Genomic DNA, 15,364 nt, shown 5'->3' with positions numbered 1-15,364 from the left:
AATATCTCCACAATATCCTAGATTGTTTTCTTAAGGCAGTAACTCAAGTTGGCATCCACACCAGTTAGGCACTGAAGCTCTCCCTCCATATGATTGCTTCATGTGTGAAATCCAGCCACAGAGGGGATCCAACAACCTTGGAATTAGAGAGGCGGAATATCTTATTTTCTTGCTGGGCCAGTTTTGCTGGGATTTCATCTTCTGAGATTCTTCTTGTGGAAACATTTCTCACCTCATTTTCCAAGGCCCACAATGTGGAGATGGACTTTGAAAATCTATCTGGGAAGCTGCAGCGACTGTTTGCTAAGTGTACTCTCTGTGTGTCCCATCAGGGGCTCAGTGGACAACTTGGTTCCTCTGGAGAAAAATGTAATCTGTGTATTTTGAGAGTCATTATTTAATTTTGTTATTCTAGGCTTGGGGAGATGTCATTCAAAGGCAGAGTAAGTAGCCACACAATCCACAGGACATTTAATAGATGGGATTGAACCTGCAAATTTCACAATGTGAAGGGGATCGAAGTTTGATAGATTAACATGCTTGCAATTCTTGCCCAACGCTAGTAGCTGCACGCTTCAGTCTGCTTCTGATTCTATTGAAATCATTGATAGGAATTGAACAGAATTTTGGAAATAGATCAGAATGTACTGCTGTTTCAAGTTACACCCCTAATATTAAATCTCAGATAATGGTATCTGTCCCCAAGGAACATAGTCAAATTAGAACTGTGCTATCCAGGAGGTTTAAAAGAAGTATCCAACATAAAATGAGTATTAGAAATAGCCAATCCTCATCTCAAAATGCTGGATACTGGGTCAGATGAAATGTCAAGCCAGGACTAATTGATCCAATAAGTAAAGATCTAAAGATGGGTCATTATGTTGCAATCCATGACCTAACTGGGAGGTGGAACTGTTTTGGTGAATGGCCAGGGCCCCAGGTTGCTGGCCTTAACTGAAAAGGATTAATGGGCCTTTGAACTTTTCACCACAATTCAGTGGCTTTCCTTTAGGATTACTAATTATTATACAGGTGTGCTACGTGGTTCTTGTAACAAGAGAAGAAACTCAACAAGTCAACATTCCTTTTGAGTCTTTATTAAATTCCTCTTTCTATTCTTCTAGGAACCTCACAGTCCAAGCAATCTTAGTGAGCTTGAAGCCATCGTGAACAAGATTAAAATTCTGGGCAACTTGCTGTCTTGTGTAGAAGAACGGGTACAGTTCCTCTTCTTATCACTGAGCTTGTTGGAGTGGGTGAACATTTTTCAGGGTTATTGCATAAATCCATCTAACCCAGACCGTTGGGATCAAAGACTCTTTTCTCATCTGGCTGTTGGGGTTGAGTTTGAGTGCAATTCCTAATCTTGTTCCAAATTTAGGAAAACAACAGTTACAATTTTTAAAAAAAATCTTGCATTTAAAGTATAAAAATGTTGCAAAGACTTCAAGAGAAGCCAAAGTAGATACTGTACCTGGATAAAGGTTGTGATTAAATGAACATTAAAAATGAGCTTGAATATAAAGGAAAGGTACGTAGAAAGGACGTGCAAGTGAAGCAAGGGAACTCGTTGGTGGAGTGCAGGGAAGAAGGAAAAGAGAGTTGAGAAAATTATTGTAAGCTTAGAGAAAATAGAAAGAAATAGATGTGGCCGTGAATAGAAATAAAATCAAAACAGAGAACTAAAGCTGATTTGTAGTTTGCTCTGAAGAGTACAAGATGGTGTTGAGTAAAATTGTAACCTTGGCTGCTGGAATAGATGAAACAGATCTTTACCAGTACACAAGTTCAACCTTTACATAAAAGAGTGAGTCACATAGCATTTTGTTGTTTGTTTGCTTAGGTATAATTTGGCCAAGAAAGGATTTTTATTTGTATCACATCCATTCAGATAATGATATATCTTTGTTTTTTTTTACACCACTGGGCTGTGTTCTAAATTAATAAAAAGGAAATAAAATGAAAAGGAAATGATTTTCACAAGATGATTCTCTCTCAAATATCATTCATTGGTATGATAGAATGTTATAAAATGATGAGAGGCATGGATAGGATACACGATCAGGTGAAAATGTCAAATACTTGAGGATAAGGTGAGGGGGAAAGTTTAAAGATGAGTGAGGTAAGATTTTTATACAGTGGCAAGTGCCTGTTATGGTCTAGTCGTGGAAACTGTTATGATTGCTGTGCTTCCAGATAGATGTATGAATAAACAGAGAATGGAAGGAAATGTATCAAGGGGAGGACACAAGATCACACCCCTCAACTGTTTCCGCTGACGTGCTCCCAACTTGGTTTCTGCTCAGCTCTCTGCATTGTACATGTCACTGCCTAACCAATCTCGGCCTCACACCTCCTCCCAAACAATAGCCAAGCAAGTCCTGCAGGACTTCGGTCAAAGACAAACAATGAGGAAGTAATGAGTGAGGTAGTTTGGGAAAGTGATCAAAAATGTGACTGGTTTGGAAGAATGGAGCAAGGTGAGAAACGTTGGGAAGGAAATCTCAGGTTGCCACTGAATGAACGCTGCAGGGAACTGGAGTAAGAAGGGTCTGCCATGCACGCTGGCAAATAATGCTGGATAAAAGGTACAGGGTTAATGATGGGCAACAGCACAGATTAGAATCAGTGTTATTGAGTAACAGTGATAAAGGACTGCTTATGGTCTGTAGTTGTAGTAACTCCAGATACTACGACTCAGAGGTCGACAGCATCGAGTCCACGCTGCTGAAGATCCAGCTGCGCTGGATGGGTCACGTCTCCAGAATGGAGGACCATCGCCTTCCCAAGATCGTATTATATGGCGAGCTCTCCACTGGCCACCGTGACAGAGGTGCACCAAAGAAAAGGTACAAGGACTGCCTAAAGAAATCCCTTGGTGCCTGCCACATTGACCACCGCCAGTGGGCTGATAACGCCTCAAACCGTGCATCTTGGCGCCTCACAGTTTGGCGGGCAGCAGCCTCCTTTGAAGAAGACCGCAGAGCCCACCTCACTGACAAAAGGCAAAGGAGGAAAAACCCAACACCCAACCCCAACCCACCAATTTTCCCTTGCAACCGCTGCAATCGTGTCTGCCTGTCCCGCATCGGACTGGTCAGCCACAAACGAGCCTGCAGCTGACGTGGACTTTTTACCCCCTCCATAAATCTTCGTCCGCGAAGCCAAGCCAAAGAAAAGAAAGAAGAGATACTACGACTCACTTGTCCAGTGTTGGATGAGTCAAATGACCACTGAGAATGAGGAAGTCGCTTTTCCAGAGATGAACTTGTCAGCCAGTTCATTCTTTTTACAGCAAAACAATAAATTCTTTGGATTAATTTCATTCCTTATGTCCTCTGAATGGAAAATGTAACTGTATATTCATTGCTGACTTAGTCTTACACTGAGAGAATGGGTGTAAGGAAGGAGAATAGAGGAGGCAAGGAGAGAAGTTGGGCTAAAATGGGACTGCAGGATTAGATTGCTGAAATCCTCTGATTAATCTCTCCATCCCATCATCTAATCTCGACCACCTCAATATCCTTTCATTCGTCATTGCTTCTTGATGGATACCAACAAAATGTCAATGGCTTATGCCATCAATTAAATGCAGAGTATCTTGATTGTATTCTGGGTGTAAGGGTCAGCTTATCTTCATGCACTGTGGTTAATCCATTGACAGGTTGTGAGAGGACTGCAGCACATGGCAATCACTCAGAAGGTGGAATTACCTGCTCTTTTCACGTCTTCTGAAAACAGTGGACAGAGTTCATCTAAGCCTATCCCAATACAGAGCTTTGAGGTAAAGGAAAATGCTTTTCCTAAAAAGAGAGCATTTTGATGTGTTTTCTTTTTCTTTTCTTCATTACGGAGCAATAGTGTTAAGACTGGGACATTTTGCATCCAACAAAGATGGATTAATTATTGTAATGGTGTCGAGAAAATCCATTTGGTTCACTGATATTTTTCAGGTCAAGAAACTAAATCCCCTTACTGGGTGTAATCAAGAAGTGATTCAACACATACAGCAATGCAATTGACTCTGAAATAGAGTTAAATAAAAAAATCAGCAGATGCTGGGATTGAATGCTGGGTTCAGGACTGATACATCTACTTCTGTGGATGCTACGAGGTCTGCTGAGTTTCTCCAACATGGTGTTTTTACCACTAATACACTGGTTCTTTCAGTGTCTCTTGGTCTCCACCCTTTGCCTTTATCATTGCTTCCCCTTCTTTGCAACTTAAGACGCATGATTTTCTGACATCGAATATTACAGCACAGGACAGGCCCTTTGGCCCACAACATTGTGCTGACCTACATGTTGTGCTGACCTTGAGGAAGGCCTCAAGCCCGAAACTTCTGTAATATGTCTTTACCCCCTATTGATGCTGTGAGTTTCTCCAGCATTTCTGTATTTTTACTACAATCACAGCATCTGCAGACTTTCGTGTTTCACTGCCGACCTATATAAAACTACTCAATAAACTAAACCTTCCCGACAGAACAGCCATAACCCTTTATTATTCTTGAATCCATGTGCCTGTCTGAGAGCCTTTTAACTGTCCCTATAGTACCACCACTGGTAACGCATTCCAGGCACCCACTACTCTTTGTGTAAATAAATTACTCCAGATGGCTTGCCTGAACTTCCCTTCTCTCAATTTATTCGAGCTCTGAAAGAAAGTCATCATCCTGATTCTTCCTCGACAGATGATCTTTAACCTGTTGATTTTTAATTTAGTTCTGAAAATGCCTTGTTTGGTAAATATTTGTATTTTTTTTCTAGGTAAAATTGGGAAAGACTCAGAGATATACTTTGAGTGTTGATGTAGATGGAGGGAAGCTTCAAATCTCAAAGAAAGCCGCTGGTTCACCTGAAGAATCCATCTCATATGATAAAAGTGAGGAGAATTGACTACAGCTCAGAATCAGGTTTATTGTCAAGAACATGTGTCACTAAAGTTGTTGTTTTGTGGCAGCAGAATGGTGCGGAACAAGGTCCAAAATTACCATAAATTACAATTTCCTAAATACAAGATCAAGAAATTAAGTAATAAATAGTGCGAAATAGAGAAAAAGTGAGGTGGTGTTCATAGGCTTGTTCAGAAATCAGGTGGTGGAGGGGAAGAAGCTGTTTTTGTAACATTGAGTGTCCTTTTCAGACATCTGTACCTCCTTCCTGATGTAGCAGCAAGAAGATTTGATGATAGAAGCACTGCCTCTTACAGATGTCCTTAATGAAGTGAAGATTCATACTAATGATGTGGCTGACTGAGTTCATAACCCTCTGTAGCCTGTCCTGTTCCATGCATTGGCACCTCCATACCAAACAGTGATGCAACCAGTCAAAAAAAGCTCTCGAAGGTAGAGTCTTTAGTGACATACCAAACCCCTCAAATGTAGAGTCTTTAGTGATATACCAAACCCTTCAAATGTAGAGTCTTTAGTGACATACCAAACCTCTCAAATTTAGAGTCTTTAGTGACATACCAAACTCCTCAAATGTAGAGTCTTTAGTGACATACCAAACTCCTCAAATGTAGAGTCTTTAGTGACATACCAAACTCCTCAAATGCCTAACGACATATAGCTGCTGGCATGCCTTTTTCATGATTGCATTGACATGCTGACCCCAGGATAGGTCCCAGAGAGGTTGACACCCAGGAATTTAAAGTTTCTTACTCTCCTATTGACCTCTCGATGAGAACTGGTTTGTGTTCTCCTGTTTTCCCCTTCATGGAGCACACAATCAATTCCTGACATTGAGCGCAAATTTGTTGCTGCGACACTACTCATCTAGCTGATCTATCTCATCCCTGCACTCTTCCTCATTGCAGTCTGCAATTCTGCCAACAACTGTGGTGTCATCCTCCTAGTCAGGTTGCACAACTGACTGAAGCTTTGCATATTTTATCCTCTTGTGATTTATGGAAGCATCAACCTTTTAGTTTTTTTTAAATTCTTCATTTATCTGTTCACCTTCATGTGCATGAATGCCAGTGCACTAGACAGGAACAGGCTACAGAGGGTTGTAAATGGATATTTTATCACTCTTACTTTTTGGTTTCATTTTCACCTGCCCATCAAATGTGCATAAGCAGGAATTTTGTGAAGGGAGCTTTCACAGGATTGAACCAACAGTTTTTTGGATCAAATTAGAAAGTAAAAAGGCCTAGAATATTTTTGGCTTTGAGTAAATTCCAAACAGGCCCAAGGAGTTCTATCAGTGGAGTGGAATTAAGGCCTGGGTTTAGTAGCCTGATTTGATACCTACTGACATGCAGTAGGCCTGGACTTAGGAGCCTGATTTGATACCTACTGACATGCAGTAGGCCTGGACTTATGAGCCTGATTTGATACCTACTGACATGCAGTAGGCCTGGGTTTAGGAGCCTGATTTGATACCTTCTGACATGCAGTCCATGTGGAGACAAAAGGCAACCTTGCTAGGATTACCCAGGCCTGGCATGGGGCTCATTGTCCTAATGCAGGGGCTACAGCAGCCAAATTATCCACAAACAGTGATGCAATCAGATGATCTTTTATGTAACATTAAACCATGAGTGTCTTTGAATTGGTGTCATTGGAGCAATTATAATGAACCAAAAGAATTGATGTGTCCTTAATTTAATGTCTCAATCTGTACAGGATTGGTCATCAAGTACTGAGTAAGGTGAGAAAGGTTCTACTGTAAACAGACTGACAGGTTATCTCTAACATTCCTTCGGTCGGTCATGTAAAGAGCACATTTTAGTGTATAGGAAGGTGGAGTTAGCAGGGCCAACAAGGGCAGCCTGATAGTGACACTATCTCTAAACTACTTTTTTGTGAATCAATGTATATATTTGTGCTCAGCTTTGTCTTGATCCCATTAAACAAAAAAGTCTGCTGATGCCAGGTCAAGTGTAATGTACAAATGTGCTGGAAAATCTCAGCGGGCTATGCAGCATCGGTAGCAAGTAAAGGTTAACCAACGTTTCAGGCTTGGGCCCTTCATCAGGCTTGTCCTGATCCCAGAACTCTTTGATTCAGAGCTCATACTGAACCTCTTGCCACTGTTTCCCTGGTTTGCCGAGCTCAGTCACAGTTTGCGCAGAGGCTAGTGGTACGGTTCAACACTGCTCCATCTGGCTGAGAAAATCATGTTCTTCCAGTCTTCCTGAGAATTTAGCTTTGCAAGCTGGAGACGATTGATTTGCTGTATCCTCTTGTTTTACAGTTTTGCAGCTGATTAAATATCAGAGCACACCTAACACATTACAGATCGTGACTGACAAAGAAAATCAGAAAAATCAACAGAGGGATTTCATTTTTGAAAATGCACGAGTAAGTTTTGAGCAATAAAGATTCTGAGATGTGTTGTAAACGCTTGTGTATATAGTTGATATAACATTACAAGCAAGTTATTACCAGGGAGGAAGAAAGATTTGACAGAAAACTGTATACTTTTTCATTACAGGCACCTTCTGTGTCTGTGATTGAACATTGATATCAACAATTGTACAACATAGAACGTTAGAACACAGTACACGATCTTCAAACCACAATGTTGAGCCGACCAATATAAATCTACTCAACAATCTAAACCAGTCGTCCTCAACCTTTTTCTTTCCACTCACATACCACTTTGTAATCCCTATGCCATCAGTGTTCAGTGATGGGATTGCTTAAAGTGGGATGTGAGTGGGAAGGGAAGGTTGAGAATCATTGCTCCAGACCCAATTGTTACTGAAATATTTTGCTTGAGAAGAATTGTCATTGGCCCATTTCCTTTGGAGTTCTGAAACCGTGCACATAACGAGTCAATGAGGTGTGATTAAAACAGTAGTTTTCAAACTTTTTCTTTCCACCCACATACCACCTTAAGCAATCCCTTACTGATCACAGAGCACCTCTGGCATAGGGAATACTTAAAGTGGCATGTGAATGGAAAGAAAACAGTTGAAAACCACTGATCTAAACCTTCCCTACTTCACACACATAATCCTCCATTTTTCTTCCTTTCGTGTGCCAGACCAAGAGCCTTCCAAATATCCCTATTGTACCAGCCTCCACCACCCCAGCAATACATTCCAGGCAACATCCACTGTCTATGTAAAAGCCTTATCCCTGACGTCTCCTCTAAACTTTCCTCCAATCATATTAAACAGATATCCTCTAGTATTTGCGACTATTGCCACAGGAAAAAGGTGCAGGCTGCCCACCTTATCTATCCCTCTCATAATCTTGTAGCCCTCTCATTCTTCTTCACTCCAATGAGAAAAACACACGCTCTCTTAACCTGGCTTCATAAGGCAGATTCTTCAATCCAGGCCACATCCTGATGAAGCTCTTCTGCCCTCTCTCCAAAGATTCCACATCTTCCCTGGAATGAGCCATTCAGAAATGAAGACAATATTCCAAGTGTGGTCTAGCCAGAGTTTTACAGAACAGCAACATTACCTCACTGCTCTTGAACTCAATCCCCAGAATAATTAAGTCCAGCATACCATAAACCTTCTTAGCTACCCTATCAATCCGCACAGCAATCTCGAGAGATCTATAGATTTGGACCCAAAAATTCTATCTCACTGTTACGAATCCTGCCATTTACCATGTACCGGACTCCACCTTCAGATTCAACTTTACAAAGTGAATCACTTCACACTTGTCCAGATAGAACTCCATCTGCTACTTTTCTGTCCAAATCTGCATCCTGCTATAACCTACAACCTTCTACTCTATCCACAATACTTCCAACCTTCATGACATCTGCAAACTTACTGACCCATCCTCTACTTCTTCATCTAGATCATTTATAAAAATCACAAAGAGCAGGGGGGCCCAAGGACAGATCCCTGTGGAACTCTCCTTGTTACTGGCCTCCAAGGCAGAATGCCTTCCATCTACTACTGCACACTGCTTTCTGAAGGCAAGCCAATTTTGAATCTTCACAGCCAGGATTCCATGGATTCCACTCCTCGTGACTTTCTGAATGAGTCTACTATGGAGGACCTTGTCAAATGTCTTACTAAAATCCATATACAATACATCTACCTCCCTACCTTCCTCAATTTATTTTGTCACTTCCTAAAAAACTAAAAGACATAACCTACCCTGAACAAAGCCATGCTGTCTATCCCTGAGAAGTCTATGCTTATCTAAATGTTCATTAATCCTGTCTCTAAGAATCCTCTCCAATAGTTTTTCCACCACAGACATAAAACTCACTGGCTTATAATTCCCAGGGTCCTCCCACTTACCTTTTTTAAAACAGGGTGACTACATTTGCCATTCTCCAATCCTCAGGTACCTCCCCTCTGTCCAGATAAGCTGTAAAGATCATCACGGAAGCCTCAGCTATCTCTTCCCTTGTGTCCTGTAGTAACACATGGTCTATCTAATCTGGTCCCAGGGATTATCAATCTGACTTATCAAGAAAATTGAGCATTTACTCTTCCCTCAGCTCAACATGCTCCAATGCATAAGCCGGTTCTATATTGACCTTACTTTGAGCAAGGTCTCTCTCCCTGTTCATTTAGGACCTCCCCTACCTCCTCTGATTCCAGGCACATGCTCCCTCCTTTATCCTTAAATGGCCCTAGCTTCACTCTAGTTATCCTTCATGGATGCATAGATCCCCTTCCACCATTTTGCAATCAACCATTGTGGTCTCATGATCGCATCTTTATTAATCATTAGCCTCTATTACTAGCCAATAAAACTTCATACAAGACATAAATTGCCAAGGATGCCTATCGCATTACATAATAATGTGTGAAGTATATTATGTTGAGCATCAATTTGCAATATGATTATTTGGCAGATCACATGCTGGTTTGCATAGGCTGATTTTTGAGTGATACCTGCAGCAAAGGGGGGGGTCTTAAAATTCCTGTGGTGGAAGGGTTTGAATAGATTAGGAAAGATTATGTACACATACATGATTAAAAGGGTGAGTTTGAGTGGCAGTTTTCAAATGGCAGTGCTTCCAAGTAAACATCTGAAAATCTGGAGCAATGGGCAAAGGTCACATAATTTGTCAGTTCACAGAGGACGAACAAGCTTGCTATTTCAGTCACCCATGAGTTTGACAATTATTCTAAAATACTGGGCACCCACCTGATGCAGAGCATTCTACATCTTACCCACCTTACCTATGAAATGTGACCTTATCCTTGTAAAGACTAATACGTGCTGAAGAAATCAGGAAGATGATGCAAAATATAATAATACTTTAAATATGATATAACATAATTACAAAATATAATAATTAGCGCAGCAAAGTAGTGAAGAAGTTTGACCATTTTAATTTGTTCAGTTTGAATCGCTTGAGAATGGAATGCTCATTTCTTCCAATAACATTTGAAATAGCCGTATGCGTCATATGATGGATTATTCTCTGTTGATGAAAATTTGATAGCTTATTGAAATTAACACCACTCTTCACCAGATTTAGATTGATTCTCCCCTAATTATCTTCCTACAGAAGCGAGAAGCATTCTGTCAGCTACTTCAACTGATGAAAAACATACATTCTCAGCAAGATGAGCCAGACATGATATCCATCTTTATTGGGAGCTGGAACATGGGTGGGTGATTAAAAGATTGCTACTCAATTTGAAAAAGTGGTACTGGAAAAATAATAGTGTGTGCGTGTGCATGGCACAACCATGGTATCAGATAGGAACAGGATCCAACATGTTAGTTGTTTGTCTAGTTAAGAAGGGATTTATTGCTTTGACTGGAAAGTGACTTCCTTAATAATTCACTAATTATTAATAACCACTTTTGAGTCATTGTTGAACAAAGCAATTTGGTTACATCCTCAGACCAAGGTTAACGTGCAACTGTGAGTCAGATATAAATGGTTGGAGAATGGTTGGAAGTCAGAAACATTTGGATAGAATTTAAGTGCCTTAAGGCAGATTCATGGATCAAATAATGCTGTGGACGGGCTTTAGGAAACTATTAGTGGACAGGAACACTGCAAGAGCAGACAGTACAGGCAGAAACCTGACAGTAGATAAAAAATATCTGGAGCTGGGAAGTGGGAGTAATCAAAATAGATCCATGTTCATCTGGCATGGACATGAGGCCAAATGGTCTTCTACTATCATGTGCTATGCTATGACATGCTATGACATGCTATGACATGCTATGACATGCTATGACATGCTATAACATGCTATAACATGCTATAACATACTGTGATGCTTTGCATGCAAGTAAACATGAAAGCAAATAACTGAGAGTTGCAATCTGATGAGATGTATTCTGAAACTCCATCCCTATGCACTTGTAGCTTTTCCTGAGGCAAAACAAGTTAAGAAATGACATGCAAAAAATGAAGGTAGAGGACACGTGTTAGCCCATGGGCAGGCATTTGTTTGGTATTCATGACACGTGTGTGTAATAAGAAGAAGAGGAATGCGTAAGGGAGGCACTGATTGATGAAATACCTTTCTGCAATATTTAAAAGGTGCTGCTCATCCTCCAAAGAGCATTGCTTCTTGGCTTTTGTCAAAGGGTCTTGGCCGCACAAGAGATGAAACGACAGCCACTATTCCTCATGATATCTATGTGATTGGGACCCAGGAAAACTCACTAGGTGACAAGGAATGGGTGGATTTCCTACGGGCTGGGATAAAAGATGTGACAGAACAAGACTTCAAAGTGGTAAGAGCAGAAAATCCAGCCTAAAAATCATTGAAATAGTAAAACAAAAATGTGTCATCGACTGTTGAGAAACCACAAATGTTTAAAACCTCACCTACTTACATTGTAAGTTGAGATGAAAACTGGGAAATTGATGATGTGAGCAGATCAATGTCTTACTAATCAAGATATTCTAAAACACTATTAGATTTTATCCTGTTTTCCAAAAAAGAACTCAAATTGATGTTGGTTTGATATGATAGATGTGTTAGAAAATTTCAAAAGATGTAATGGTTATCAGAAGTGATTTACTGGTAACATGAGTTCTAATCCAACCACTAGCTGAGTAATTTGAATTCAAAGAATTAAATGAATATAGTTAAAACATAGAATCAGAAATGGTGACTTGAAACGGTGGACAAGCTTACAAATAACATCAAAGAGAAGTAGTGAACTGGAAAATATCTGACCTCAGGCTTTACTTGCCCTCTGGAGGACCATAAGTCTGAGACCCTAAGATATAGGAGCATGTAGGCCATTCAGCCTGTTTAGTCCATCCACCATTCTATCATGAGCTGATCCATTCTCCCATTCAGCTCCACTGCCTCAGCTTCTCCCGATAACTTTTGATCCCGACTATCAGATACCTATCAATCTCTGCCTTAAATACACCCAACGACCTGGTTTCCACAGCTGCCCATAGTAGCAAAGTCCAGAGGTTCTCCACTCTCTGGCAAAAGAATTTCCTCTGCATCTCTCTTTTAAATGGATGCCCTTCCATCTGGGGTCTAGGAAGCCATTTAAATATAGGGTAATTAGAGAAGAGGGGAATAAATGTTGGGAAAGAGAGTAAAGTCCACAATTGATAACAAAAAAATGCTGGCAATTCTCAGCAGATTAGCAAGTTGTGCACCCTATGGTGTTGCCTGCCTTGTGCTGCCATAGTACTGGTTTACTGACAATTGATCGGCAGGGGAGGCAAGAGAAGGAAAACAAAATGACTACACACAGATAAAGCAGCACAAGTCTCCGCCTCCTTCTCTTTGCTATTATAATCAAGGTTATTACAAGCAGCATTAGAAGGAGAAGGGAGCAAAGATAACATTTCAGATGATGGGCTATTGAGTGTTGCCAAGTCCCGAAGGACACACTATCTGATTGTGCCTGTGGGGGATAATAAATGAGCCAACACAAGAGATAAACTTCCTCAACCTTGTATCTGTCCTTGATGGCTGTGGCAGAAATGAGCATAAATATGCAATTCAAGTTTCATTTTCACACTGATGACATCATGTTTTATGCCACCACAATTGTGCTAAATAGAAAATTGTGCTAAATAGAATAGATTCAGAACTAACCCGTTACTGTGAAATATCTCTGACTTCCTGTTGAGATCATCGCCATTGCAGAAACCAGCCAATTTATTTCATTCCACGTGACGTAAGAGATAGCGAAGAACATTGAGTGTAGAAAAGGCTGTGGGACCAAACAATATCCCAGCCACACTAGTGAACAAGCATGAGCATGCTTGTTGCTAAACTTCAAGTTCAGTTACAACTCTGATATCTCCCAACAATATCAAATATTGTCCAGATATGTCCAGTTCAAAACAGCAGTAATTCTTCAGCTAACCAGTCCACTCTCAATCATTATTGATTAATGTGCCTGTTTTGTAGGTAGCCACATACTCACTGTGGAGTATTAAAATCGCGGTGCTGATTAAGCCAGACCATGAGAATCGAGTCAGTCACATCAGTGTCTCCAGTGTGAAAACTGGAATAGCAAATACATTTGGTGAGTAATTGTGATGTTGAAATGTTCTGGGCTGAAACAAGGAACTGGTTTTTGGAGCCTCCAAAGAATGAAAATCGGGCTAAATTTTGAACATGTTGGCTTTGGAATAATGATTATCAGCTTGACATGAATTGTGTAGACAATTCTTTTTCTCAAATTATATTTCTGTATTAAGAGTGGAATCCAAAAATTACCTCTTACACTATTTGACTCTATTTCTGAATGTCCCACACTGATGGTTTCATGAAAATACAGCATGGTAACAAGGTCCTTCCAACCCATGAGCTCACACCATCCAATTACACCCATGTGACTAATTAACCTACCACCCCATGTGTCTTTTGAATGTGGGATGAAACCAGACCACCCGCAGAATGTAAAAACTCCTTGCAGACAGCGAAAGATTTGAATCCAGATCTCTGGTGCTATAATAGCATTGTGTTAACCACTGCACTACTGTGTTACCCCTGGTGTGGCAGGAAGGCTGGAGAAAACCAAGGTGGTGGAGGGTATGTGGTGAGGAAAAATGGAATTGAATGCCAATAGGAAGCCACAAAATGTATTGAGAAGGCCAAAGAAGTCAACAGCCACATGTCTTCACGAAAGGACTTCAGGTGTGCCAGATCAACACCTGCCATTGGACCTTAGCAACGTGTTCCTGGGAGACTGATGGACCCCAGAGGCAGCTCATATTTGGACATTTAATTGACTGCAAATTGATGATGGGATTAAACCATGTTGGATTTTTCTTTGAGAACAGAGCTTGTAATACTGTAAGTGTTAATTTGGTGCTTCCGGCTTTAGGCTTCTGACAAAAATCAATTTCCTTCTTCTGTTGATTTCAAATTTTTCTCTCTGTCTGATCAACATCTGTTACTTATCCCACTCTTGATGTATCTTTACTCTTCAGGAAATAAGGGTGCAGTTGGTGTTTCATTCCTCTTCAATGGGACGTCTCTGGGTTTTGTGAACAGTCATTTAACATCTGGCAGTGAAAAGGTGCTCAGGTACGTGGACTAATTTATTTTAGTTACATAAACTCAGGCTGCCCAAGTCATGTAGGGGAACAGATCTATCAGGAAACACAAAAGCTGTAGATACTGGAATCTTGAACAGACAAAGAATTGCTGGAGGAACTTAGCACATCAGCATCCATGAGTAGAAAATATTTGAGATGGTTGGGCTTCCTTAGCACAAGTGCCAAGAGGTTTCAATAATCCTTTGGAGATGCTGATAGCGTGAAGAGATATTGAGTTCTCCTGGCCATTTCCCAGCTTCTCTCCACTGTGGACATACCTTTCAGGCCAATTTTGAAGATAGATCTTGCTGAGATTTCCTTGCATTTATTCTGCTAAAATATGCTTGAAAATTCTTTGCTAATTGTGGGACTTCCATTTCAATGGTACTTTTAGTGATGTGTGGAGAGAACGGAAGAACAAGACAAATTCTTATTATTTATAGTCGATTTAATACTTTAATTTTTTTTTGATTAATTTACTTTTCAAATAACTTTCAAAAGATTGTTGTTACTTTTATCATTCAGAGTGGTTTTAAGCAATTACATATCTGAACTCCTGTGACAGCCAGCATAGATGGGACTGTCATTTGCAGCTGTCAGAATTTTTTGGAGGAATTTCATAGGCAAGACTTGCTCTAGTCTGTCCATATCATTTCATAAGCTGATCTTCTCAGCATTGGAATGGAGACTTCATCCCACATGTAACACTTGATGGTACCTACAACTGTAAACTAAGCTTCCCTTTCGGTTCCGTTGCAGGCGAAACCAGAACTATTTGGACATTCTCCGATTGTTATCACTGGGAGATAAGCAGCTCAATTCTTTTGACATTGCTCTGCGCTTCACTCATATCTTCTGGTTTGGTGACCTAAACTATCGGCTTGAAATGGACATCCAGGTACTCCTCACTTTTTTTCTGTTTTCCTGGAAGT

At 40.5% G+C, this 15,364-nt stretch overlaps 1 protein-coding gene across 2 annotated transcripts in view; it reads left to right on the top strand.

Annotated features, from left to right (window-relative positions):
- Nucleotides 1-15,364, top strand: part of LOC138740289 (phosphatidylinositol 3,4,5-trisphosphate 5-phosphatase 2-like) — a 208,898-nt gene that overhangs the window by 138,704 nt on the left and 54,830 nt on the right. For both annotated transcript variants that reach the window (XM_069892720.1, XM_069892719.1), the window contains exons 8-16: nt 1,125-1,217; nt 3,665-3,784; nt 4,770-4,884; nt 7,203-7,309; nt 10,452-10,554; nt 11,445-11,641; nt 13,297-13,414; nt 14,325-14,421; nt 15,192-15,330. In XM_069892720.1, the coding sequence (XP_069748821.1) occupies nt 1,125-1,217; nt 3,665-3,784; nt 4,770-4,884; nt 7,203-7,309; nt 10,452-10,554; nt 11,445-11,641; nt 13,297-13,414; nt 14,325-14,421; nt 15,192-15,330 (1,089 nt within the window). The remainder of the gene's footprint in view (nt 1-1,124; nt 1,218-3,664; nt 3,785-4,769; nt 4,885-7,202; nt 7,310-10,451; nt 10,555-11,444; nt 11,642-13,296; nt 13,415-14,324; nt 14,422-15,191; nt 15,331-15,364) is intronic.

The sequence above is a fragment of the Narcine bancroftii genome, chromosome 8 (assembly GCF_036971445.1).
Source record: "Narcine bancroftii isolate sNarBan1 chromosome 8, sNarBan1.hap1, whole genome shotgun sequence".
In the NCBI taxonomy this organism is placed as follows: Eukaryota; Metazoa; Chordata; class Chondrichthyes; order Torpediniformes; family Narcinidae; genus Narcine; species Narcine bancroftii.
Note: the sequence above shows the minus strand (reverse complement) of the source record. Positions and strands in the feature narration are given on the sequence as shown.